Source organism: Lagopus muta, chromosome 5 (assembly GCF_023343835.1).
Source record: "Lagopus muta isolate bLagMut1 chromosome 5, bLagMut1 primary, whole genome shotgun sequence".
Taxonomy (NCBI): Eukaryota; Metazoa; Chordata; class Aves; order Galliformes; family Phasianidae; genus Lagopus; species Lagopus muta.
The window spans coordinates 241,181-265,852 of NC_064437.1; the positions used below are offsets into that span (position 1 = coordinate 241,181).

Sequence of the window (24,672 nt, forward strand, 5' to 3'; positions counted from 1 at the left end):
TCTCACTTCTTGTTTAAAGCTGGCAGCATTCTCAGTGTACTCTGGGGCTTGTATCTCAGAATTGCAGTGTCAGCAGCCTCAGCTGCTTTGCTTCTGTGGAAGGAATTATAGTTAACCCAAAGTATGCTTTGCTTTTGTTCAGATTTCTCCTGTGATGCCTTTCTTGACAATTAATCCAACTTGGTCGTTCCATGTTTCCTGTGAGCCCATTTCTGAAGCCACTGTGGACATAGGTGTATGAACTGGGGATGCTCGCGCAGCTTCTTTGCCCTTTGATTAAAAACAAATGACACAGGCTGCAGGGCAAATAACAATATTCACCAATCTATTTTTCTTTCTTCTCAACAATTTGTTTATGTTGGAACTAAGCATTTGAGGTTTGAGCTGAGGTCCCTTTGCTTTGCTGTGGCAGAACTGACTGCTGTGTTTAAGTGGCACGCTGTTATCTTTTTTTACTCAGCTTTGGCCATGCATTTTATACCTCTGTACTCTCCTTTGATTTATGTTTGTTGTTTGTCTTCTGATTTTCTTTATTTTAATGTTTCCACCTTTCTACTTACTGATCATGGCAAACATGCATGCTAGAGAGTTTGACAGCTCATACTCAGTACAAATATTCTCCATTTAAAAAAAAAAAGTAATATATATATATATATATTTGTATATGTATGTATATATATATATATGTGTGCCCTGAAAATCAAGAAAGCAGGTTTCCTATCAGTCACATATAGAAGATGGCTCCAGAGTTGAGGGCCTAAAAGCTCTATCTTCTTTTCTGGAATAGTTAGATTCAAAGGCAGTGAACAATGAGATGATATGGATATCCCAGAACCTCTCAATGCCTGCACTGTACCAGACCTCAATTCACTTAAAATTGAGCAAAGGAGAACTGTTCAGGGGAAATACTCCACCTATTCATCTTCTTGCTTGTACTCCTTAAACTAAATTCAATGGATGATAACCTTAGCTGAGATATATATATATATGTAGATGGACAAGAACAGATTGCCTGAAATTTTTACCCTGAGGTTTTTTTAATTGGTTCCAGCTCTAAAATAGTGCAAGCCACTTATATACATGTCTGAATGCTCTTGATATGAAGTAGCTATACATCCTATTCCTAAACAACTCTGCGTGAAAAAGGTTTTAGTCAACTCTGCAAAGAGCTGAAGAACTCAGCAATGATATGTTGCAGACCCTTCAAAATTATCTAAAGTGGAAAAATAGGGTCAATGCAACAGTAAATCACATTCAAGATGAATGAGCTGGAAAAGTAAAATTGAAATTATTGAATGAGATTTTATTACTATCTGCTGTGAGTGCTGTGGGATTAAAGAAAAAGGCCAGATTTCCTGTGGTATGCTAGTATAATCACTGTGATTTTATCACAGCTATGTCAATTTAGTGCAAAGGAAAACGTGACCCTATAAATGTTTGTGATGAGAGGTTAGCAGCACAAAGAAAACAAGCAAATTGTGTAGCTTTCTATGGCACAGAGCTGATGAAGTCAGCAATTAAAACCTGTATGTTGCTCCACGGGCAGCTTCTGTGGATAGAGATGCCAGAGAGCAGCAGGCAATGGTGAGATGGCACACAGCGATGTCCGCGCCCTTGCCAACCAGGAGCTGGGGAGCAAGGTGCAAGCCTGGGTTGAGATCAGGCTAGAGAAGCTCTGTGCAGGTATGTCCCCCATCCCCAGCACGCCTGCAGGGATAGGACAGCCTGGCGCCCTGCTGGGAGGACTGGCTGATTCAGATTTGCACTGCAGAGTTGTGGGATGAGGGACAGGTCTGGCTGCCGTATGGCCCTTGCACCAGGCTCTCTGCACAACATCTCCCGGCAATAGCAAAAGCTGGCCTTAGCCAGCAAGCGCTGACCTTGTCAGCTGAGCTCCTGTGAGGGAGATGTGATGCACTCACGGGCCGTGGAGATGGTGAGAGTGGAAAGTGCAGCTGCAGCTTGTCGGTCTCACAGCTGCTCTGGACCACCTGCAGCAGGGTCTTGCCCAGCTGACTTTGAGTATCTTGGAGGATGGGGGGCCCACAAGCCCTTTGACACCCAGGCTAGTGCTTGATAGCACTCGAGTGGGGAGAAAAAATAAAGAAGGAAGTTAACTATTTGATTTAAATAGAATATCCAGTGCTTTAGGGTTTTTTTCCCTGCATCTTGTCCTGTCCCTAGGTGGCACTGAGTGCAGCCTGCCCTCCTTTTCTTTAGTTTCCCTACCAGTTATTCAAATACGCGCCTAAGGTTCCCCTGGTGCCTTCTCTCTTTGATACGAAACATCCCTGGTTCACTCGACCACTACTCCTGTGGAAGGTGCTCACCTTGTGGCCCTGCGCCTGTCTTGCTCTGGTATGTTCACAGCTTTCCTGTATGGGGAGCCCAGAGCTGGTAATGGCTCTCCAGGTATATCGCACCAGTGCTGAGTAGAGAAGGGATAATTTCCTGTTGGCAGAGCCCTTCCTGTCGGCACTAAGGGTGCTTTTGGACTTCTTTGCTATGAGGGTGTGTTGTACAGAGAGAGGCCCAGAGTTGCTACACAGTGGGGAGAGCTCCAGGGGGGAGAGGGAATGGGCTCTTAGTCCTTTGAAGGAGCAGTCGGCAGTGCAGGGGCAGCCCTGGTGTCTGTCCCTGCGCCCCATACTGCTCCTGTCTGCTGCCCAGCACAGTGTGTAAGAGTCGCCTTACAGCCAGGCTGATGATGCAATGATGTTTTTGTTTATTTTTTCCTTTGGGCAGTGCCTAGAAGGTAGAGCTTGCAGTACCTTGCTTGCAGTTATCTTGGGCTAGGTCCAGGAAATCGTACTAGCAATATATTGTTTGTTAAAGAAGGCTTGCACTCTGTTCCAATGACAAAATTATATGTGTGAGTCATTCTGCCAGAAATAGTGCAATGAGTCTTTGGTAGTTTGGAATCTATGTCAGAAATAAAGCTTGGACAGAAAACAGAGATTTTTTGGCTTCAGGTAAGCAAAGCGAACCCCTCATGGGGGGGAAAAAAAAAAAGGTTGCAATTTCAAGTGGAAAATGTCGGATGAGGGAAGAATGTACAAAGAGTGCCAAGAAACAGAGTTCTTTCTCTGGCATAGAACAGAGGGAAGCCTTTCCAGTTGGCGGTGGGGCACCCAGGAGCAGTGCGGTGGTCACAAGCTGGCAAACGTGCTGGTTTTTCACTCTGGTCAGTTACTTTCAAGTAGGCTTTGTGAGGTGCAGTATGGAAACGTACATTATGTTCCTTCAACTACAAATGCTGGTGCTTCTAGCAAGTGTGCTACTTAATGTAAGTGTAAACACCAGGCAAGAAAGGGAGCTGCTTTTCATAGCTTGGGAAATCATACACCGAGATAAATGTGATGAACTGTTTCATTCAGTTGTTAGTGCTGAGAACCAGTCTTGGATAAAGAAATGCCTTTGGTCTGGGATAACCAAAATGTCAGCATAGCAATAATAATGAAGACAGGCAGAGATTGGCTTCCTCCCGCAGTCCAGGTTCATTGATTTCATCACTGTGAAATAGAAATTCCTATTTCTTACAGTACTTTGTATCTCCCTCCATTTTTATTTTATTTTTTAATTTAATCATTTCCAACTTCTAGTAGCCTCTAAAAGCTGGTGAAGAATTAAGGCTGTAAGTAGCCAACCTTTGTCGTAGTGTTAAGCGTCAGGGGCATTAAAGCAGTTTAATGTATTTATGGTGGGAATTAGATGTCAGACATTGTTCAGCACGGCTTCAGGCTGAGCTCTGCAATCCGCAGATGTTTATCCTGTGAAAGGGACAGAAAATCTCAACTTTTGAGCGCCTCGTTTTAGGGTTCTCTTCAGTTTCTCAGCTTCAACTATCGCAGACGTCCTCTCACAAACACTGTCTAAAATTCTTCCACTCACATTTTTATTGACAAATTTAGGTCTTGAAATGTATCGATCATCTCTCTGGAGTTCCTTTGTGAAGGACTAGAAATAAATTACCCTAGGTCAAGTTCTGTTTATGCAGTGGGTTGTTCCTGCAGCATTACCTTCTTGACTTAATAGCTTCCTTTTGGATGACATTTCTCCAAGAAAGAAGACAAATTGTCTGAGGTCAGCCTGCAGATCAGCTCAGAGCGCAGGAGGAAATTGCAGCTGATCAGCTAAATGCAGGGCTGTGCCCGCAGTGCAGGCAGCACGCCGCTGCTCCACAGGACGCACCGTGGGAGCGCTGACCCTGCCCTGCCGTGCACTGCTTTCAGCTGTCTTTTTTCCTTTTCTTCTCCCCACACTTGGTCCAGCTCAGACCTTTCTCAAGTCCGACAGACGTAAGTGGCCTGGTGACAGTGAATGTTGTCAGCAGAGCTGTCCTTCCTGCACAATGCTGAAACGTTCAGTGCTCCACAATCTCCTTGTATTAACCCAGCGATCACCTGGCCGTGTCCAAAGCTCTCAGCTATCTCTGCAGGCGTTGCACAGTTGAATTTTCCCTCTCTTTGCCTCCTGCAGCCTTCTTTGTAAGTGAATACGAAGTGCTGGAAGCTTGCAGCCCACTCTGCTCTTGCAGCTGCACAGCGGCTGTGCTCTGGGGATTGTTTCCTGCTGGTGGCTCAGGACTGGGGGAAAAGATTCAAGGGCTGCTGCTGGTCCCACAGTTCTGCTTTTGGTGAACTTGATGCTGGTTCACAAATGTGTACATGGGTTTCTTGCTCTGAAAGTAGTGCCTTCTATTTATTTCCACAAAAAGCACAGCAGATACGAAGAGCACAACAACACTATTGGATAGAGCAAATCCTCAGCTACAAAACACTGTTTTTCAACACAGTCTCCACTGTGAAATGTGCATTTTTTCTAGTGCCGAACAAGAGCCTGCATGCCATGCTCTTTAATGTCTACACCAAAGGACTTGATGTCCTGTTGCCACTGCCGCCTCTCTGTGCTCAACATCCACTCTTTGGTGTCCATCAACTTTAAGCACACATCGATGAATGTCAGTGGGTTCCAACTGTTTCTGCATGAAGGAATCCAGTGGCACACCTTTGCTTCAGATGCCATTTGGTCAGACTGCCCCTCTGCTGCTATCTGTCATGCAGCAAAAAAAATGTAACAGGATGTTGGCACAAAGGTTCAACCTCTGCTACCATACTGCCAACATCCATCTCTGATGTTGAGGGCCATTGTAATAGGAGGCATTACTTTCAGAGCAGCCCTGGCACGTAACAAGTAAATATGATTGATTGAGAGTACATTTGCTGAAGCTGATGGCTTTTAGTGGTATGAAATTCACCGTGAGGGAGCAGCCAGATCTGCAGGCACTAGCTGGAGTGGCACCAAACCTGTGCATTTTGAAGCCATGCTTAAAGAGCCAAGCTGAAACTTGGCTCTGTGTCTTTCTCGCTGCACACTGTGCCTGTTGGGGCAGGACCCGGCCTGTTTCCCTCTGTACTGCTTCTTAGTTATGGCTATGGCTCTATTTTAACATGCACCTCCCAAGCACAGCCAGCCCATATTTGAGGTGCTGGAGTTACCTTTTCCCTTTGCGAATTCTTCTGTTTATTCTGTGCTCTACGGGAGAAGAAAAATAAAAGTCTCCCTTTAATTAAGCTCTTTACCCTTTGAAGTTGTTTTGGATTTTTTTTCCATTGATGATGTAATTTATGTAAATAATCATCTATCTATGAAAGGAGTGCGTCTGTCAAAAGCTAAAATAAAAAACATCCGTCATTTTGAAGTGATTAACATTCTCCAGATGTTTAAATCATCGGATTTCAGGAGTTTCCCTTTGTTGTGATAATGATATAGTATCCAGAACAAGAATGTTTACTTTTTTGCATGGGTCAAACGCAGATTTTTCACAATCCCATTAAAGCGTGCTGTCTGCTGTAACCGAGTGTGCAGGTGAAAGAATATGCAGTTATTATTATTCCCCTTAATTGTAAACTGCTGCTGGTAATTGTACTGTAAAACTGAGACAAAAGGAGCAGACTTGGAGGGACCACCCCTGCCCACTGATGTAATCGATGTACGGAGGTCGGTTTGCACAGAGATGTTATCTGCTCTGCCACCCTGCAGTGCTGCCCTGCTGCTGGGGCTGGCTGTGGGCTTTGGGCACAGAGCAGATGTAGCTGATAACACTCAGTGACAGCTCCGAGCTCTCGCTGTCGCATGCACTCAGCTTGGGACTTCAGGGAGGAAATAAGACGTGCATTCCTCTGTAACATGAGGGAGCTCGTGGCTGATCAAGGGAGCCTTGCCCAGGCTCTGCCTGCAGTGGTAACTGGAGCCAAAGGGCCCTGCTGGAAGTCAGGGGGGTTCTACTTGAGGAAAATGGCCTCACGTGTATGAAATGGATCGTTTCCCTTCTACAACCCCTGCACGGCACGTCCTGTGACGGTTAGGATTATCTGACAACAAGAGAAATGTGTGGATCCCGATGTCCTGGTGTTGCTGGCCAGGCAGAGCTCTCTGGGCACTCCTGGGCAAAGCGCCGAGTGGCCGAGCCGCCTCTCAGTGCTGCTGGTGGCTGAAGCTCTCCTGAGATGTGCCTTCTTTTGGAAGTATCCAGAACAATTGTAGATGATGGTACTGGGTAAATAATCACAGCTTCTTCCAACATCTCACTTGAGCTGAAATGTCAACCAAATGATTGCTCAAAATTTAACGTTTTCCACTTCTTCACTTTCCAATGTAATGTGCCACGTTTTGGGATGTGAAGCGAGCAGTGTAACTGTGCCCTGCTCTGCCCCGCCGCCTTCCCTGCACGGCTTCTGCAGCACTGCTCTCCTCTCGGCTGCTTCAAGCTGACTTTTTAAGAACAGCAACACAAACCTGGTTTTCCCTTCCACCCAGAACTCACATCTCTCTAAAACTGCGCTCACATGAGGTCCACAAGGGGGAAGCTCAGCCTTGTGCCAATCCCCAGTGCGTGCTATAGAACTTGTGCCTCTTCCCAGCCATTATCTCATCCCCTCTCGGTGGCCTTTGCACCACTGGAAAAAAGAAGGTAAGTGAAAGTTACGTTCTGAGGAAGAGGAAAACCCTTACGACACAACATGTGATAGGGTCTTTATTTTTCTTTTCCATTTTCTTTTTCTGTCTGGCTTTTTGGACCTGAACTTGCCCCTGGCAATAAGAAAGAGAAACCTCACTTCAGCACATCTTTCAAAGGTCTAAGTTACCTGAAGTAAGGTTTCTGCAACATGTGGCCTTTGCAGGGTCAGTTACTTGTCAGTGTACTTCCTTGACATGGCCAAAATAACTCATTAATGACTTTAAGAGTTACTTGCAAATGAAATAGATTTGCTCTGCAGCCAAAGAGAACAGCAAGCCAGGCCAGTTGGGAGGTAAGTGAGCAGCCAAGGCCCCCAGTGCTCACACCACAGCCACCTGGGTCTGTGAGCTGGGAGCTTCTTCCCCTCCAGGCCTCTGCTTCTGGATCACAGTTACTTTGTTCCTGTGATGCTAAACTTGCATCTTTAGTTAGCTTAGATGGTAGAGATGGACGAAGGGCAGTTTTTCTAGGTTGTGTTCTGCTTTATTTTTTATCTTTGTTTTTCTCTATTTCCATGGCCCCGATTGTAATGGATGCAATAGCACAGCTGATAACACTGCTAATAATGGGTAGAGCTCGCTGTCGATTTCCCAAGCCTTTACCACAGTGAAGAATGGGCTCCAGCCTCCCTGGAAGCTCTGCAGCAGCTCCTCACCCCGCTGTCTGTGTGGGATGAGGCTCTCCCCCCTGGGGCTGGCATGCAGCTCGGCTCTCTGCTACCTGGGGCTCAGGCCCTCAGATGTGGGCATGCCGTAGAGTCGGTATCTCAGCATTAGCTGGGATGGATTTGATTTCTTGAGAGTGCCTGGTATGATGCTATGTTTTTGGTTCTAGGAAAAAAGCAGTGTTGATAACACATTGGTATTTGTTGTTCCAACCCACGTGACGAACCCAGTGGCTGCTCCAAGCCCTGCAATGGTCTTGCAGTTGCTCTAGCCTCTTGGACTGACCCTGTGGTTACTCTTACCCTCCCAAAGAGGGTCACAACCCTCACAACCAGCCCTGTGATCACCCCAATCCCCATGACAAGCCCTGCAGTTCAACCAGAGAACCAACCAGTGCCAGTGTCATTTGCTTCCATAAGAAAAAATTTGTTCTGCTTCCCTTGTCCCCTCCCAGCATCCACCTCACTGTACATCTCTGGAGCAAAGCTGAGAGCAGCCAGGAAGCACAGTGAGCCACTGGAATGGATGCCTTCCGGGGGGGAAAAAAAAATAAAAAAAAAATAAAAGGAGATATAAATGCAGTTCTTGTCCAGAGACTGGCTTTCAATTGAACAAAATTCTACAGCACCTGGGTGGGCAGCTGTTCCACCCATGTGTTTAGTTGACATCTGTCATAGGAACCTGTCACACTTCTCCATTTCTCACAGAATCACAAAATGGCCAGGGCTGGAAGGGACCTCAAGGATCATGGATCTCCAACCCCCCACATAACTGCTGGTTTGTTATGTGCCATGGAGTCCAGCTGATGCCCAGTTAGCTTCAGCTGTCTTCGTTCAACTTCATGCTTTGAATTAAAATTCACACATTTTATATATATATATAAATACATATATATATATATTTAAGAAAAAATGACTTGGAAGAGAAAGGAAAGGCGTGGAAGGGGAAAAGGCAAACACAAACTGCTACTCGCTTAAAAATATCACTGCTTGATGGAGGCTAAAAGGTGGCAGCTGTGCCAAAGTAGTGGACCCTAAATAGCTGTGCAAAAAAGAGCATGGAAAGCTCTGATTGCTGCAAGTACAGTAGTGAATGTGTGCTCTCAGCCTCAAATCAAGCGAGCTTAAAAAAAAAAAAAAGAAAAAAAAAAAAAAAAAGACCCAATCAAGGCAATAATGGCCTCCACTTCACAATCAGAGAAGTGCTTCTACTTCAGAAATCCTGCCATTTATGGCTGATTGCTAACCCTGGCCTCATTTCTAATCTAAAGGGTGAGCAATAATTTGGAAAAGGAATTATAACAACTTCCCAACCATTTGGTAAATCGTTATTATTTTGAAGGGGTGTTGGGAAGCTGTTGCTGTTTGTCAGGTTTTTTTCCCACTGCCGCTCTACCATTTCCACCACAGCGATTCTCACTGATGTCACACCAGAAGAAGAGTAATGTGCAGTGGAAATACATAAGAAAAGCTGGGAGCGGTGTCAGATCCCAGGGCTGCGGGAAGGGAACACTAAGGGAAGGGGAAGGCTCCCTCCCGTGGTCCCGCAGTGCTGCCCCGCATGGGGCCAGGGCTCTTAGCTGTGTTTTCTAGGAAAAATCCAGAGTCGGGGGGTTGAGCTCGTGCATCTCCCAGCCCTCAGCCCCAGGAGTGCCCCGATTGCCCCCTGGCCAGAGCACAGGATCGCGTCCGATGCCTTCTGTTCTAAGGGTCAAAGCGCTGAAAAACAGATGTCACAGAACAGAAAGACGGGGACTTGTGCGTGGTGTCACCTGCATCGGTTCGTGCTGATGAAATCATGGTAGTGTTTTGGTAATAACAGGCATTTGTGAGCAAAACACCTCTTATTTTAGTGAGTTGAGGGCAAAATGGAATGTCATCATCTCTCCGGATGAATGAGCTCCACGAAATGATGTGAGATGTTTTGTGACAAGGACAATTGCTATTTCCTGAAGGATGGCAAAATTTCATTCAGTGGCTCAGGAGATAAACACAGGCACGGTCTGACTGCGGCTCTGTGCCCCGGTCCCTGGCTGTGCAGTAGAGGCATCTGACGCCGTTGTTATCTGTCTGTATTTTACATGATTTGAGGAGAAACCGATTCGAAAATTTCCAATGACCCGGTGAAATCCGAGCTACTTATTGCAGGACAGAAATATACAGCTCCAATCAAAATAACAACTTGGAATGTGTTTTATTAAATAGAGTTCATTTAATATTACCCTGGAGTGCTGTGGATTTGAAAGCGCATTCTTGAATTTGAACATTCATATCTTAGGCAATAAGAACGAGAGGAGAACGGCCGTTTGTGAGATTGAGCCATCCGGAGCACATTCTGATCCCCTGCAGAACCAACCACGGCATTCCCCAGGCGATTCCCCAGCGTGGTGTGTCCTGGGGTCCTTTGTCATTCTGTGGTGAAGGAGGTGCGGGGAAAACACACAGATCCTGCACGGCACTCTGCCCGTTTTGCTGCCCCTGCTTTGCCTTCGCTGCTCTACGTTTGCAGTATTTGAAGCGAGTGTACCTGCAGCGAGAAAACAGAGCCTCGTTCAGCCTCAGTGGAGCTGAGGTCTGAAAGAATAGGAAAAAAAAAAAAAGAAAAAAAAGAAAAGAGAAAAGATTATAGATTGTATGCTTAAACTCCACGAGCATTTCGCTTGTAAATATTCCTAGATTTTCGTCAGCGGTGTTATGCAAATATATTTAAGTTAGCAGATGATAGAGGAGCGTTGCTGTCAGAGCGCACCGATGCAGAACTGCTCGGGGACAGCAGAGCTCGGCGCAGAGCTGCGCCGTTTGCCCCTCGCTGAGCCCCGCGTGGCAGCAGCGCGTTTCAGGGACTCGCAGTGCCGGCATGCGCAGCACAAAGCTCAGGAAACGGCTTTTCTGAGGTGGTGGTGAGGTAAAAAATACTCCGCAGTACGGCGTGGGGCGACAGGGCGGCCCCGCCACTGAAACGACATGTGAAATATCGCATCCTTTGTTATTCATGGGAAACCCTAAATGAAAATGTAATAACGTTTATTTGCTTTGAGACCTTACAGCCCCCGTAAGTTGAGAGGCACTTCTTTCCCCTGGCCGTTAGCGCCGGTCGGGGCTGTCCGGGATGCGGTGGGAGCGCGGATCCCTCGTTCATAGCGAACGTTGGGAATAAAGAGACTGCAGAGAAATACGCCGAGTAGAAACATCGTCTGTTCATTTAGATGTTAGCGAGCTACGGCTGCGGAGAGCCTCAGCTTAGAGTTCCCGTGTCATTTATAACACTAATGGCGAACCAGACCGCATGCATTTCTAGTATCAAAATTACAGGCTCCATAAGCACGATGCGTTATCTTTCCTAGAGCTGTCTGTGCCTTAATGAAGGACGGAAAGTCGCGTGTTCAGCCTTAGCGAGAAAATAAACAGAAGCCCCGAACTCTGAGCGTCCTGGGAGGGGATTCGGCCTCCGACAGCAAAGCGGCCGCGGGCTCCAGGCGGGCGGCGGGCGGCGGGCTGGGGGCTGCGCAGGGCCGGGAACCGCTGGGCGGCTCCCGAGTGCGGCTCCGTGCTGAGCGCGGCCCTGCGGCCCTACGGCTCCTGCTATCGGGAATCCGCCGCTGGGCGGCCGAGGAACGTCGGCACGCGGGGATCGTGTTCGGACTACTCCCACACGCGCGGATGCTGCGCTGCAGCGCGCCGTGCAGAGCGACAGCTCGCGGGCCCGCAGCCCTCGGGGCAGCCCAGCGCCCAGCGCAGCCCAGCGGTGCCCTCAAAAGCTCCCGCAGAACAAAGTAGCGAAACGGACACCTGTCAGATCCGCTGAATAGATGCTGAGTGACACACACCGTGTTAAAATACTGCGAAATTATGCGTGAAAGGTGCCGAATTAGAGAGAAGGAGAAGCCCGTCCTGTCACACGGACGGACGGCTCCGCCTGTGAATGGCGCGCGGCTCTCGTTCGGGGCCGCCCGGCGCCTTTCGGCTGCTCGGGATGAGGCGCTCCCCAGCCGGGATCGTCCGCGATGGGAGCGCTGCGGAGGTATCGGTGCGGGGCACGGCGGTGTCACAACGGAACCGCCACGGGGCGGGCTTGGGGGACCGGTCCCCGAAGTACCTCGTTTTGTAACTGCGGAGTGTGCTCACAGTGCGCTGAAAGGAACCTTCTCTGTTCGATGGAGGTTCCGCTGCAATTGAGAGAGATGTGCTTTTATTTGTCATGGTGCTATGCAGAAAATGAAAACAAAGAAAGATTTTTTTCGGTGTAAGACTGATAAAGTATTGTGCTTGCTTGGTTACTCTAAATGCACTGCACCCAGAGAAAAGAACAAACGCTTATGTCTAATTTCTGTGTGGAATTCGGATATTACTCTGTTTTAAAACGGAGCCCAGGACGATTTGGTTCCGATGTCCCCAGGCTGTCCCTGCTCACACCGCTGCCGCAGTCAGGCAGCACTCCTAGAGGGCTTTGCTTGAGCTGGTGGTAACAAATTAAGCGGGCAGCTGAGAGGAATTGTGCACGTGATTATTGCATTATTATCTGTTTTCTGAAGACTCAGAAATTCCCTTTCAGAGCTTTTAGTTGTTGCTGTTGCTGTTAACGCACCGTACGCTGCAGCGTTACTGTGTGCATTGCGTTCAGCTGACGGTAGAGCGGAGTTAAACCTCCTCCTTAGTACCACGTTTTGTCAAATCCAATTGCCGGGATATCGTGAAGCCGTTGTGTATTTCCAGAAAGTGAAAGCGCTGATGTCCTGCTCAGTTCCAGCGCACGATGAACTTACTAGAACAAGTTATTATAATATTTTTCTAAGGGACTACCGCATTTGTAGCCACACGTCGTTAAGCTCACAGCGCGGGGCAGCTCCAAGCAGAGCTCACGGGAGCGGCGCCCAAGAGCCGAGCGGTGCGGTGCCGCAGCGCGGGGTTTCACCGCACATCGCCCCCCGCGGCACGGCGCCCGGGGCTGCGTGAGGAATGGGGCGAAGGAACGCCTTTGCTGGCCCAGAAACAGCGCAACGCGAAGCCAATGACATCGTCCTTAGGAACGTTCGGGTGTTTTGAGAATTAAACGAGGAACTTGGGCGGAAGATGCCTTTTCGTTAGCAGAGAGGCCTCGCGCACTCTTACACGCGGCAAGGATTTGCCGACGGTTGGAACCTCTTTGCCTATCGGTGATTCCATCCCTACACGCGCGGGCGGTGCGGGTGGTGCCGCTCTTTGGGTGCCCGCTCCCCGGGCTGGCCGCGCGGTGCCGCTGAGCGCTGCGTTACATCGCAACGGGGCGGAGCGCGGGCGCGGGGAGCTCCGGGCCGGAGGGATCGCGGCGCTGCGCGGGGCGGGGATGCGGGCGGCACTGCGGGCCGGAGCGCGTCTGGGGCAGGCCGGCAGTCAGAAAAGCCTTGTGCACATCGGTCAAAGCTTCAGGCGTTTAAAACGATTCCCCGCTCTACTCAGATTCACGCGACTGTTCGGTTTCGTTGTTGTAGGGTCTTGGATTACCGATTTGCTTAGTTATTTCATGAAGTTCCTAACAGTGTCCAATAACCGGCGCTAATAATTAACAGCAGTAATTAAGGCGCACTTTCTCTGTTAAGAGACCCTACCGCCCTCTGGACTCGGGACGGCTTCGGGGGGAATGCGGGACGGCACCGAACACCGCTCCGGACTCCACCGCGTCTCCGAGCCCCGGCCCCGCGCCCGCAGCGGTGCCGCGCGACGAGCAACGGCGGTGTCCCATCCGTGCGGTTCTGTGCCCCGCAGAGCGCCCAGAGCTCGCTCAGATTTTTCAACGCGCTTTTCGAGAACGCGGCACATCAGAACGCTGGGAACAATTCGCGATCGTTAACCGGCGCTTAGCATCGGATCCGCTCCGGGGGCTCCGCGCGAACTCCCCCGCAGAGATGCCCGCCCGCGCCGCTCTGCGCAAACGTGGCCCTGCGGAGCTGCGGGGCCGGGCCGAACTGCGCCGTGCCTCGCCTCGCCGGGCCGTACCGCGGCGGCTGCTCATACCTTCCAGCCTCGCCGAGCTCCGTTACTAGGCCGGCGCGTGCACGCGGGCTGACGGGAACGCGCAGCAGCCCCGGCCCCGGCGTGGAGGGGCTCCCGCGGTACGTCAACACCTCACAGGCTTGGCAGCTGGCCGAGCCGACATCCACTCGTTTGTTCGGTTTCATCATCCCCGCAGGACAGCGGCGCTTCGTCCCCTCGGCACCGAACACAAGCCGTACCACGGCCCCGGCTGCCATCGCTCATCTCCTGCACGCAGCCGACAGCCGCGGGCAGCACCTCCGCCTGTGCCGCCGCCCGAGGTGCAGCCCGCGGTCGGAGCCCCGCCGCTCCACGACCCCCAGCGCGGCCCCCGAGCGCGGAGCGGCACCGCGCGGCACACGGCCGTTGGTTCTGGCAAGCCGCTGCTGGACGCAGCGCTTTGAGGATCTGTTCAAAGCCCTCAATTACTTTTCCCTTCGGCTCCTACATATTATGCCAAATTTTTACGGTGGAATTAAAATGTTCCCAACTCACAGGTTTATGTAATAGAAACAAGTACGTGACCCACCTTGTGAGCTACAAATCACTGCACCAAACGCTGCTTCCCCCTTCCCAGCGCTGCAAGCCATACAGCTCCTAACTCAGTGCTGCTGAGATTTACAAGTTCCTCATTTTTTTTCTGCACAATAAACTACTGTATTATGCACTGACTTCTCCAGTGCTACAATACAGGACTATACAAACTACAGCACCTTCTGAAGCCCATTAGTGTCATCTGGGTGACCTCCCGCTCCCAGCTGGGACTGGAGCTGTGCCCAGCCCCCAGAAACACCTCTGTGAGGTATGAACCACCAGCACGGTGCTGGCTGCAAAGAAAACCACCATTCAGCATCTGCTGCCGTGGAAGTGCACATGGCAGTGTGGCTGCAGCCTGAGCTGTGAGGCCAGGAAAGCAGCACAACCTGCTGCCCAGTGCCAGGGTCAGGAAGGGGCTCAGAGCTGCCGCAGGTACTTCTGTGGTTTTCTGTTCTCATCCCCAGCTCCATGCTGTACCTCTGCTGACGCAGTGGCTCCGTGCTGTTCTGAAAAGGCCCTCTGCATTGCTGCACATAGTTCTACAACTCTCCGACAGCGATTAAAAGCTTCAGTTTTATGGCTTGTCTGCAGGCCTCACCCCAGCAATGAAAGGGGAATGCTTCACAGAGAATGTGGCCAAAGACTGCAGCAAAGCAGTGGCCTCTATGATAGCTGACCTACGCAGTAAGACAATGCAACAGCGCAGTTAGAAACAAAGAAAACAACCTCAAACATTGAGGTTCTCTTCTCTGTGCTTCTGTGGCCTTAAGCCTGTTCACAATTCTGTTTAATTACCTTGTGTTCTTTTTTATTTTTTTTTTCCTCCTGGTAGCAACCAGCAGTGTTACTACTTAGAACAGAGCAATATTTGTATCTCTTATAAAGAGCACCATGCACATTGTCCAGTTTGCCATTTGCCCTTCAGTGGCTACAGCGTGATTTCAGCAAAAATATCAAGGCTGCCTTCTGGGTCATCCCCAGGCTCCAGCTCCTCGTTATGACCCTCTGCAGAGGGGAGCACATCCTGCACTCTGGCAGTCCTCCTCTTCCTTCTGCGAACATACACAGTGTGAGCCTGCCCTGTGCCTGTGGAGGGCGAGCTGCTCACGCCGCCCGCTGCTTCCAGGGCTGCCTCCAAGCGCTTGTAGAACCTAGGAAAGAGTCGTGCAGTTATTTTTGTTCTTGCTCAGGATCTGAAAAACTACTCTGAGAAATGAATGCTTCTGTGATACAATCAAAACATATTAAGAAAACCATGACTAATGTTGCAACAGCCTAGTCAGTTCAGGAAGAAAACTAGAAGTACGTATAAATGTGTCCTTGTGTACACCATGCCACTTCTCTTGGTAATGCTTGTGGATTAGAAGTCAAACTGTTGATAGAAATACTCGTATCCCATTGAGACTCAGCTAATCTCACATTTGCACAATGGCACTGGTGATCAGGGGCAAGTTGGTCGTAGAACCTTCTGTGCTCTATGGCTTTTCTGCCTATTTTGTTCCTTGTCTGAAAAGAACCACAAAGACTCCTGGAATGTATAACCTTCCACATTATAGTACTTTTACAGTTTCCACACTAATATTTCACTTTGGGAAACTACACAAAGCATGTAGTGGATTGAAGCATGCACTGAATACTGAAACGGTTCCTGAATTATCAGCAAATGCTGCTGTTATCATCAGATAAATTCTACTCAGCAGCAAACATAGCCTGTAAACTCATGTTGGTTACAGGTTTCTGCTTCAATAGTTTATAGCCTTCTGAATTAAAAAAATTAATTGAAATCATAATTTGGACTTCTGGGGTTTGTTCTTTTAATTTATTTTTCTTTTTACATAACATTTACTATGCATTTTTCACTTTCAGATTTAGATGTCACGGATAGTATTGGTGTTAGCTAACAAACCTGTCAATCCTCCTTGCATTTTCTTCCATTTTCTCATTAGCCACATGCACCAGAAATTCAATATATTCTTCAGAGACCATCAGTTTCCCCATGTGGCTCAATGGAACTTCCAAGCAATGAGCGCTCCGGACAGCCTAGAATAACACAAGCAAAGATTTCCCTAAAATAAGTTTAAAAAAAATATTATTGTTATTTTAAATCTTCTGAAGGTTATTTAGGTAATACGAGCAATTCACTGGAGGGAGAAAACAAACAAATAAAATAATCAAAGTGACATCCACACAATTGCTTGGCTGGCTGACAGCTGAAGCAGAACATTACTCCTCTGCATTGCATGCCTCATGACAGCTGTGTTTCACATTACAATTCAGACTGGTGCTCTTACATATTTGAGGCTAACATGAATGAAGCGTTCTTTCACATTCCTTACAGGTAAGTGACAAGTACTTACCATCATAATTTTTCCTCCTCTGCCAACTGTAATGCCAGAGTTCTTGAACCCAGACTCAATAGCCACGGAATGCTGGAAAACAAATAAATGTCTTTAACAAGTTGTGTACACTTTCATAGCAAGAAGTAATTTCCCCTAATGAATGCAGTAACAGTTCAACCATTTAAATGGTTTTGAGAACAAACCCACATCGTATCACAGATTTTGGTTGGTTTTCAAAGAACTGCAGTCGACGGCCTGTCTGATCCCAACCCATCAGTCCAGACAGGACACTCCTGTCTCTCCTGGCACTGCCTGACTGTGATGGGCTGGCAGTCACATAGACAGTCACACAACACTTTCATAGGTAGAACTTCAGCAGTGCTGCAAGAGCAGCCAACCAACTCTCTTTTCCATGAATGCAGGAAGAAAACAATCATGCATTGCTCTCCAGAGTCATTCTGAAACAGCAGAAGGCAGAGACACTGCTCCATGAGTTGAAATGCCGGAGCCAGACCAGCAGCAACGTCTGAAAACCCATCTCTGAGCCACCGGGAGCAAACCCAGACTCACCAGCTAAAAGCCTGCTTCAACGAGAAGGCTACACTGAAGGCTGTTCTCTAAAAAGTATATCAAAGAAGTACATAATGTAAATTTAACACCGTGTTTGCTCCATCAGCTCTTACTGCCTCAGCCATTAAACACATCTGGGGCAGCTTTCAAGTGCCAGAGCTGCTGCAGGAGCCAGAACTCCTACATGTCACAGAACAACCAGGTCAGGTGGTGCTTGCTGTGATTTTACCAGCAGCTGTGCGTCCTGCAGCTCCTGGCACAGCACATGGAGAACAAATGGCTCAAACTTGAACATGACATTGCCGGTGGCGTTTTCCAGTGCTGCCATCTGAAAAACATACAGTGTTTCAGTTAACACTGAAAATTTGTACTGTTAGTACCAAAGCTGTAAAAAGATCATTAGAAATGCAGCAAGCGTGATCCAAGTGAACCCGTTCTTCCAGCCGCTTTCAATTTTTCATTGCTCATAACACACAAACAGTCCACAGATGCTCATAATTCTATAAGAAACTCTCCTTCACTGTAAAACCCAGGGATTTTCCCCAAGCCATCGCCCCGTCAGGCATCAGCGAGGCGTTTTTTGGGTTCCGAGCAGGGCACCTCGCTGCCATCCCTCCGCCGTGCCGCATACATCACAGACAGCCGAAGGGCAGCCGTTACTTCCCCCACTGGCAGTGCTGCTCCGCACTTTGCGGTGGGATCGCTTGGCCCCAGCGCCGCTCCCCGCCCCGGATCCCCAGGCTCACAGCACCGCCGAGGCGCTGCGCGGATCCCCGCAGCTCCACCGCTCCGCGCCGCTCCCGCCGTCGTTCCCTCGAAATTCCGCCGCGGCTCGGCAGCTCCGCGCCCCGCTAAGAGCGCGGGGGCACCGCACTCCCACGGCAGCCGCACCGCTTCCCACTGGAAGCCCGTCGTGCCGTTCGTTCCGCACGAGGCTCGGGAAGCGCAGCCCGACCCGCACGCCGCCCCGCGCCCTCCTCACCACATCGGCGCGGCCGCACGGCTCGTGCGCCACCAGCAGCCACCGGCAGCGCCGCTTCGGGATCCCGGCGCTCAGCGCGGCGCCGCCCTCCGCCAGCACGAGGCGCCCCGAGCAGGAGCTGGTGGTGCAGAACGGCGCGCGCCCGTTCAGCAGCCGCACTACGCCCGCCGCGCGCTCGTCCAGCGCGCCCCGCCGGCTGCAGTCCTGGCGCGCCGAGCGCTGCGCCTTCCAGCGCCCGAACGCCGCCATGGGGTGGCGCCCAACCCCGCGCCTACGGCGGCCGCGGCGCCGCTCCGACGGGCGCCCGAGAGGGACAAACCTCTGCGCGCGCGAAGGGCTCGTCGTGCCGCCGAATTCCGCCCCGCGCTGATCCCGCCCCCGGCCGCGGGTCGCGAGGTGCGGGGTTGGCCGCGAAGCGCTTCTGCTGGTTTTCTGACTGTTGCTTTAAGAGTGAGCGGAAGCGGGGCGTCACGGGGTTTCGTTACCGCTCGGCGGTGCGTGACCGCGCTCAGAGTCCGTTTGGTAGCGCCGCGCACGCCGTTTCCGCAGCGCGTCTGCCCGTACCGCATCAGCATTGTGAGGTGCTCGGAATCAGGGGAATCTTGGTTGGTTTTGGGGTGCGGTTTTTTTTTTTTTTTGTGTGTGTACGGGAGCGGGGCTGAGTTCAATCTTCTGCTTGAGAAGAGGTGGTTTCGTTTCTTTCCTTTGACGGTGTAAAATAAAGTATGAAGTCGATGCATCGTTGTTACGTTTTCGTTTATTTCCAGGTGTTCCGATGGCCGCGGCGGCCGCAAGGGGCGCGATGAGGGCGGTCCGGGTGTTTGAGTTCGGGGGTCCCGAGGTGCTGAGGCTGCAGGCTGATGTTCCCATCCCCGCCCCGAAGGACATGCAGGTCGGTGAGCTCTGAGCCCGGGCAGCCCTGCGGCCGCAGCCACGTGCGAAGCAGCTCTGCCCCTCCCGGCTCAGCAGCTGCCGTCCGCCCGCTTGCAGCCCAGGACGTGGCATTTAGCACACGTGTGGGTTTTTGCGCTGTTGCGTTGGCTGCACGTTGCGCGTGAAGGATTCCGTGACGGCTGGAGTGCAGCACCGGTTGTTTATCTCAGCACTTGAGCGCTGCTTTGCTGCTCTGTTGAAACGCCGTGATGCCGTGCTGTCAATTCTAAATTTAAACCTTTTGAAATGCTACTTAACAAATGTAATTTTTTTCAGGTGTTAATTAAGGTCCACGCCTGTGGGGTAAACCCTGTGGAGACTTACGTCCGCTCTGGGAACTACGCTAGACTACCGGCTTTGCCTTACACCCCCGGCTCCGACGTGGCTGGTGTGGTCGAGAGCGTCGGGGAAGGCGTGACTGCATTCAAGGTACTTGACGGGGCTTTAACTCCTTGTAGTTTGCAGAGCCGAGTAGCCGTGCGTTGTGCTGGGCGCTGCCGTTCTGTGAGTGGGGCTGGCTGTGTGCCTGGGCTCCCAGCAGGGCGACGTGTGCTTGCTCAGCGCCGCTGCGTCCTCTGCCCTGTGATCGCTGTTGAAGAACAGATACGGTGCTTGGTTACCTCAGGGTATAGTAAGAGCATGGCTTTTTTCCACACTAAACAAAAATGATTTTTTTGGTTTTGTTGTGTTTGGAATCTGGGTGGCGTTCTCTGATGTTGAGATTCATTGAGGTTAACACTAATGGGGCAGTAGGGTTGTGTGTCACACTGTAAGGAGGAGGCTGTTGAAATTCTGTGGTTTGTGTTGGTGGCATTGATCGTATGCATTAACACAAAAACCTTCTCTGTGGCAAAGACAGTTGTTGGTTTTTAATAGGAAAGCTTCTGGGAAGAATCCAAACTTGTTCTTGATGTATATTAAGGAAGGAAGTAAGGGAAATGATTAATTTCTCTGTTTTGTTTCCCTGCTTTCTAGAGAGGTGACAGGGTTTTTGCCTCTGCTACGCTCTCTGGAGGATATGCAGAGTATGCAGTTGCTGAAGCCAGTACAGTCTTTCCTTTGTCGGATAAGCTGAATTTCAGTCAAGGAGCAGCGATTACAATACCCTACTTCACTGCTTACCGTGCTCTTTTCCTGAAGTAAGCTGCCAAATTAAAGCTTGTGCATTTTGCTATTGAACTTTTAAAATACTAAAGCCAATGTTTTCATTGTCCTGTTAAATGAGGGAATGTGGAGGCATCATTGTGTGGAGAGACTTCAGCTACATGTACTGTGCTGCTAGAGCCTGTAAGCTACTGATAGCATTTACCTGGGAAGGGAAATATTAAGAGAACAGACCTCAAAGGCTTCCTTAGTACACATCATGTAATAAATGCTGCAGCACTGTACAAGGAGTAAGAGCCAGTTGTGTATCAGCTGGAGGAGATGGAAGATGTGGAAGTCTGGTCTTGCTTGGTGGAGGAGATGGTTAAAACTAGCGTGGTTTATTTGAAGACCTGTTTGTTGCGGGGGAGACCTTGCATTGAGGTGAATACCAGGATGTTGACTTGCTGCTTGTTGCATGTTGATGTAACTGCACGTTACTTAAATTCATAAATGATGTGGTTTGTTTTGTGTTCCTGTTTTTTCCAACGAGAATGATCGTACTTAGCCATAACATGAATTGGGAATAATACTGTGTAAGATAAGATTTGGTACAGTGCTGTGTAGTGGCCATGTGTTGTAATCATCATGCCAATATTGTATGTCTTTTTTTGTTCAGAGGGCATGCCAAAGCAGGGGAAAGCGTACTAATTCATGGTGCAAGTGGAGGTGTAAGTATTCTGAAAAGGCAAGTCATTAAAAATTGGGTTTTCTGTTCTTGTATCTGTCTTCCCCTCTGTTCTGTGATTTCTGCTTACATCCATACCAATAAATTGATTAACAAAAAATAAGTCTTTCTTCGAACACCTTGTTTTCCTAAAGCAGAAATCTTGTTATCCCAAGTAACCCTGAAACTATGTGAGGGATCCAGTAAGGCCCCTTGTGCAGAGGGTTCTGTGATAAATACTTTGCTGCAGTTGGAAGGTGAGCCAGAAGCTGTATGTTAAAGGTGATGGCAAAAAGCTGTGGTTTTTGGTTATGTGCAAGATGTTCTCAGTTCTCTGAAAAGCAATCACTAATAGGTAGCAACTTTGCATTGCTGGGGTATTATTGCCTAACAGCTAGCTTTTCAAGGAGAGATACTGGAGTATATCAGCTGATGGCTGAATGCTCCTTGAAATTGCACACCTGGTTTGCTTTGGTGTTACGTGGTGAAATTTCAGATCTCTGTCAGATGAAGTTCAAATTTCTCATCTCTTGTACTCTGCATCTTCAACTTCTGCCGATGCACAAACAGCTGCCATCAACTGGCAAACTTTTGTGAACTGTTTGTCAGACAGTTGATGATGACAGTCTTGTGGGAAACCGTCCTCATTCTAAGATGCTATAATACTGAATATCAATTTAGTAATCTTTTTTTTTTCCCCAAGGGATAAACATAGTGTTTCTGCAGTTTATGTGCCTCTTGAAGAGATGTACTGGCTTTGGTTTGTTGAAGAAAATACTGCAAATCTGTTTTTCTACGTGTTGTGACCGTTGTTGCGGGAATATTTACAGAAGCAGTGAATAGATGTACAGGGATGAAGCACTTGCTGCAGCCAAAAGATCTTTGTTGCATCTTTTCTTCTAAGTCATGCTGTTTTCCATAATTATTCTTAAAAATGTGTGTTCTTTTGAATATTTATCTGAAGATCAGCCTGGCTGTGAAGTATTTCAGTTACATTTCATAGGCTCCAAAGCCAGCTTTCTCTGAAGGCATCCCTTCATGCTGATGGCCGTTAAACGAGCATGCAGACAACACAACAAGACACAGAGCCTCACTATGCCTGTGGAAACATCCTTTCCTTTTTTTTAATACTATTGGGGTATCTTTAAGATCCAAATTAATTACTGTAGCTGAAGAAATACATGACCAGGCGAACTTTAAAAATAGTTAAGTTCCAACTGGTAAATGTGTCAAATTTAAAATGCAGAGTTGTTTTTGTTGTTCTGATTTCCTCCTCTTTCTCTCCCAGGTGGGAATAGCAGCATGTCAGATTGCCAGAGCTTATGGCTTAAAGGTTTTGGGCACGGCAGGAACTGAGGAGGGTATGAATATTATTCTGAGAAATGGTGCTCACCAAGCATTTAATCACAGAGAAGCTAATTATCTTGACAAAATTAAGGTGAGTACATACTGGGTCTAGCTCATGCAGCATCTCTCTATTAACTTTAAAGAAAAAAGAAAGTGAACACTTGTTTGTGGAAAATTTTAAGAACAAATTTATGCAGTGGCATTTCGGAAAATCCCAGTATGATAGTTTTCCTAACTCAGCACCTGTACATCTGCTATTGGCCATCAGCCTTAGCACAAAGTCTGTATATAAAAAGCAATCAGCTGCCAAAGGTGTGCTTTCAGTAGTATATGAAATGTACAGCAGCACCAAAACACTAAGTGAAGTAACTTTCTATGTATTCTATTCTGGTAGGAATATACCAAGATGCAAGGAGTTAATATAATAGTAGAAATGCTCTCCAACGTCAATCTGGCTGCTGACTTACATCTGCTGTCCCAGGCAGGAAGGGTGATGGTACGTATTTTCTGTCCCTTGGGTTTGCATGTTGAACTGTGCAATCTGACAGTGAGAACTTAAACTCTCTTTTAACATGGCTCTAACAGGTTGTGGGCTGCAGAGGTTCCATTGAGATAAACCCCAGAGACACCATGAGCAAAGAGTCCAGCATCATTGGTGTTGGTCGGTTTCTTGAAACTGAGGTATGAAAATAACATTTTTTTTTTAGAGATTTCTTCGGTGATCTTTTCCTGTTGAAACAGTTGTCTGTGTTAAAAACAGGAGTGAAAGCATAATTTGACTATGAGGACTCTGTGTGCGAGTTCCTTTACGTTTTGATTTAATCTTAAGAACACCATAACATGCTTTTGGGTTGCAAGCATCGATTTGACGCTGGCAGAAACAGTTCGTACTTTTCTAAAATGCAGAGACCTCGTGGTGGTAAATGCTGCCTCTTATTTTCTGTAGGAGGAGAGGCGTGAATGTGCGAGGGCAGTCCTTGACGGCGTGGAGTCTGGCTGGCTGAAGCCAGTGGTGGGCCCCCAGTACCCCCTGCAGGAAGCAGCTAAGGCTCATGAGGACATTATTCACAGCAGTGGTGCTCGAGGAAAGATGGTACTCCTGCCATAAAGTATTTCTCCATCTACTTTATAGCTCTTCTAACTGCACCTTTGCTTACGTGATTCATTGAACATTTTTTTTAATAAAATGCATTTTTAATCAGGTTTCAGAACAAGAACAAGTGCTAGCTTACATTAGTTAGTTATGCTGATTCATTAGCAGTGTTTTCTTTTTGTATAAGCAATGTTGGGCAAAATTTATGGTAATTTGTGTAACTTTTTTTGGTTGATGTGGAAATAATAACTGCACTGGTTTGACACTGTGATGGGAAACTGGGAATCTCAGCTGGAGTCTGATACAAAGCACTACTTGAAGTGAGGGCATTGGGAAGCTGTAAGCAGTGCAGAATGAAGCCTGCTTTGTGAGCAGATTGACAAAGGTATGAAGCCAATGACACACATGTAATTAAGGCTGTAAATTCATTAGCCACAAAACTTGTTTCTTTCATCTTGTCACAGAATTTGCTTGGAATCAAAGCTCTTTTTGTCAGGATAGTTCACTTCCTAGCTCAAAAAATGGCCAAAGAATCTCTCAAGTATGAATTACTTGAAAGCAGAAGCAGTTCTGTTTTGCTGTGCCTGACTTGGAGCCTAGCTGACAACACCCCAGTTAATGCCAAGAGTAACTGGAGCTGTGTGTGCAGCATATTTGCTGCTTTGCAAACAATCATGCTGGCAGAAGCAGTTGATTCCTTGATGGTACGTGGCTGTCAAAGCAATTGCAGGTCTTCCTGTGACCCATATTAATTTTAAAGTCACATGAATCCCTGCCTGTAATGAGGAGAAATGGGTCTGTGCTGCTTTCATGGGTAACTGAAATCAGTGTTATTTCATGACTGGATCTGTATGTATTGTTGGCTTGTTCCAAATACAGCAATCCAAACCCCATTTCTTTGAAGCGTTGCCAGTTCTTGCATTCAGAATGCAGCATGGTGTTACAGTTCGGTGTACCTTTCAGTGGAATGGTTCTCTAATGAGAATAGCCCTTATCTTTAAGGATGGGCTCTTCTGCTTCTCTGAGGAGAAATGACCCTGTCCTGAGCAGAGCCTTGTTTGCCCATGAAGGTTACCTGCTTTGTGGCATTTGGCTTGGACTCTGTTGGTGTCATTGCGGCACACAGCGGTGCAGTTCTCTGTGCAGGGTGACACCATTTTCTGAGCTGTGATTTCTCTGAACGGGCACTCATTTCTACTGCTATTTGTTTAATCTAAACTGAGAAAGTAGTTGGCAAAATCTTTTGGAGTGTCCGGACTTCTCTGCATCTGCGATCCGTTACTGAAGAAGTGTTAAGGCAGAAGAGGACCCCCCGTCTGTGTCTTTAAGACTCCTGCTCAGATCGTAAGGCTTTGTTTTAGTCTCAG

At 48.4% G+C, this 24,672-nt stretch overlaps 2 protein-coding genes across 4 annotated transcripts; one reads left to right on the forward strand and one right to left on the reverse strand.

Moving 5' to 3' along the window:
• Nucleotides 1-14,136: 14,136 nt before the first annotated feature.
• On the reverse strand, nt 14,137-18,386 carry TYW3 (tRNA-yW synthesizing protein 3 homolog). Its single transcript, XM_048946245.1, has 5 exons — nt 18,123-18,386; nt 17,370-17,468; nt 16,589-16,660; nt 16,138-16,271; nt 14,137-15,382 (listed from the first exon to the last, which is right to left on the reverse strand). The coding sequence occupies exons 1-5, from the start codon at nt 18,369-18,371 to the stop codon at nt 15,160-15,162; spliced, it is 777 nt and encodes a 258-aa protein (XP_048802202.1). The 5' UTR covers nt 18,372-18,386; the 3' UTR covers nt 14,137-15,159.
• A 112-nt stretch (nt 18,387-18,498) lies between these two features.
• On the forward strand, nt 18,499-24,534 carry CRYZ (crystallin zeta). 3 transcript variants are annotated; one of them, XM_048946244.1, is made up of 9 exons: nt 18,499-18,739; nt 18,890-19,014; nt 19,332-19,484; nt 20,031-20,194; nt 20,818-20,869; nt 22,154-22,303; nt 22,607-22,708; nt 22,798-22,893; nt 23,159-24,534. In XM_048946244.1, exons 2-9 carry the CDS (start codon nt 18,898-18,900, stop codon nt 23,318-23,320), a joined length of 996 nt encoding a protein of 331 aa, XP_048802201.1. In that variant the 5' UTR covers nt 18,499-18,739; nt 18,890-18,897; the 3' UTR covers nt 23,321-24,534. The 3 variants fall into 3 exon arrangements, with proteins under 3 accessions (XP_048802201.1, XP_048802200.1, XP_048802199.1); XM_048946243.1 differs by having other exon boundaries at nt 18,500-18,727; XM_048946242.1 differs by having other exon boundaries at nt 18,500-18,703; nt 23,159-24,533.
• Nucleotides 24,535-24,672: the final 138 nt, after the last annotated feature.

Excerpts from the sequence above, each read along its gene's own strand:
- TYW3 (XM_048946245.1), bottom strand. The coding sequence starts at position 18,371 with ATGGCGGCGTTCGGGCGCTGGAAGGCGCAGCGCTCGGCGCGCCAGGAC. Across the intron at positions 17,469-18,122 it reads CGTGCGGCCGCGCCGATGTG|ATGGCAGCACTGGAAAACGC; the intron begins GTGAGGAGGGCG and ends TATGTTTTTCAG. Across the intron at positions 15,383-16,137 it reads AATGCAAGGAGGATTGACAG|GTTCTACAAGCGCTTGGAGG; the intron begins GTTTGTTAGCTA and ends ACTCTTTCCTAG.
- CRYZ (XM_048946244.1), top strand. The coding sequence starts at position 18,898 with ATGGCCGCGGCGGCCGCAAGGGGCGCGATGAGGGCGGTCCGGGTGTTT. Across the intron at positions 19,485-20,030 it reads AAGGCGTGACTGCATTCAAG|AGAGGTGACAGGGTTTTTGC; the intron begins GTACTTGACGGG and ends CCTGCTTTCTAG. Across the intron at positions 20,870-22,153 it reads TTCATGGTGCAAGTGGAGGT|GTGGGAATAGCAGCATGTCA; the intron begins GTAAGTATTCTG and ends TTTCTCTCCCAG.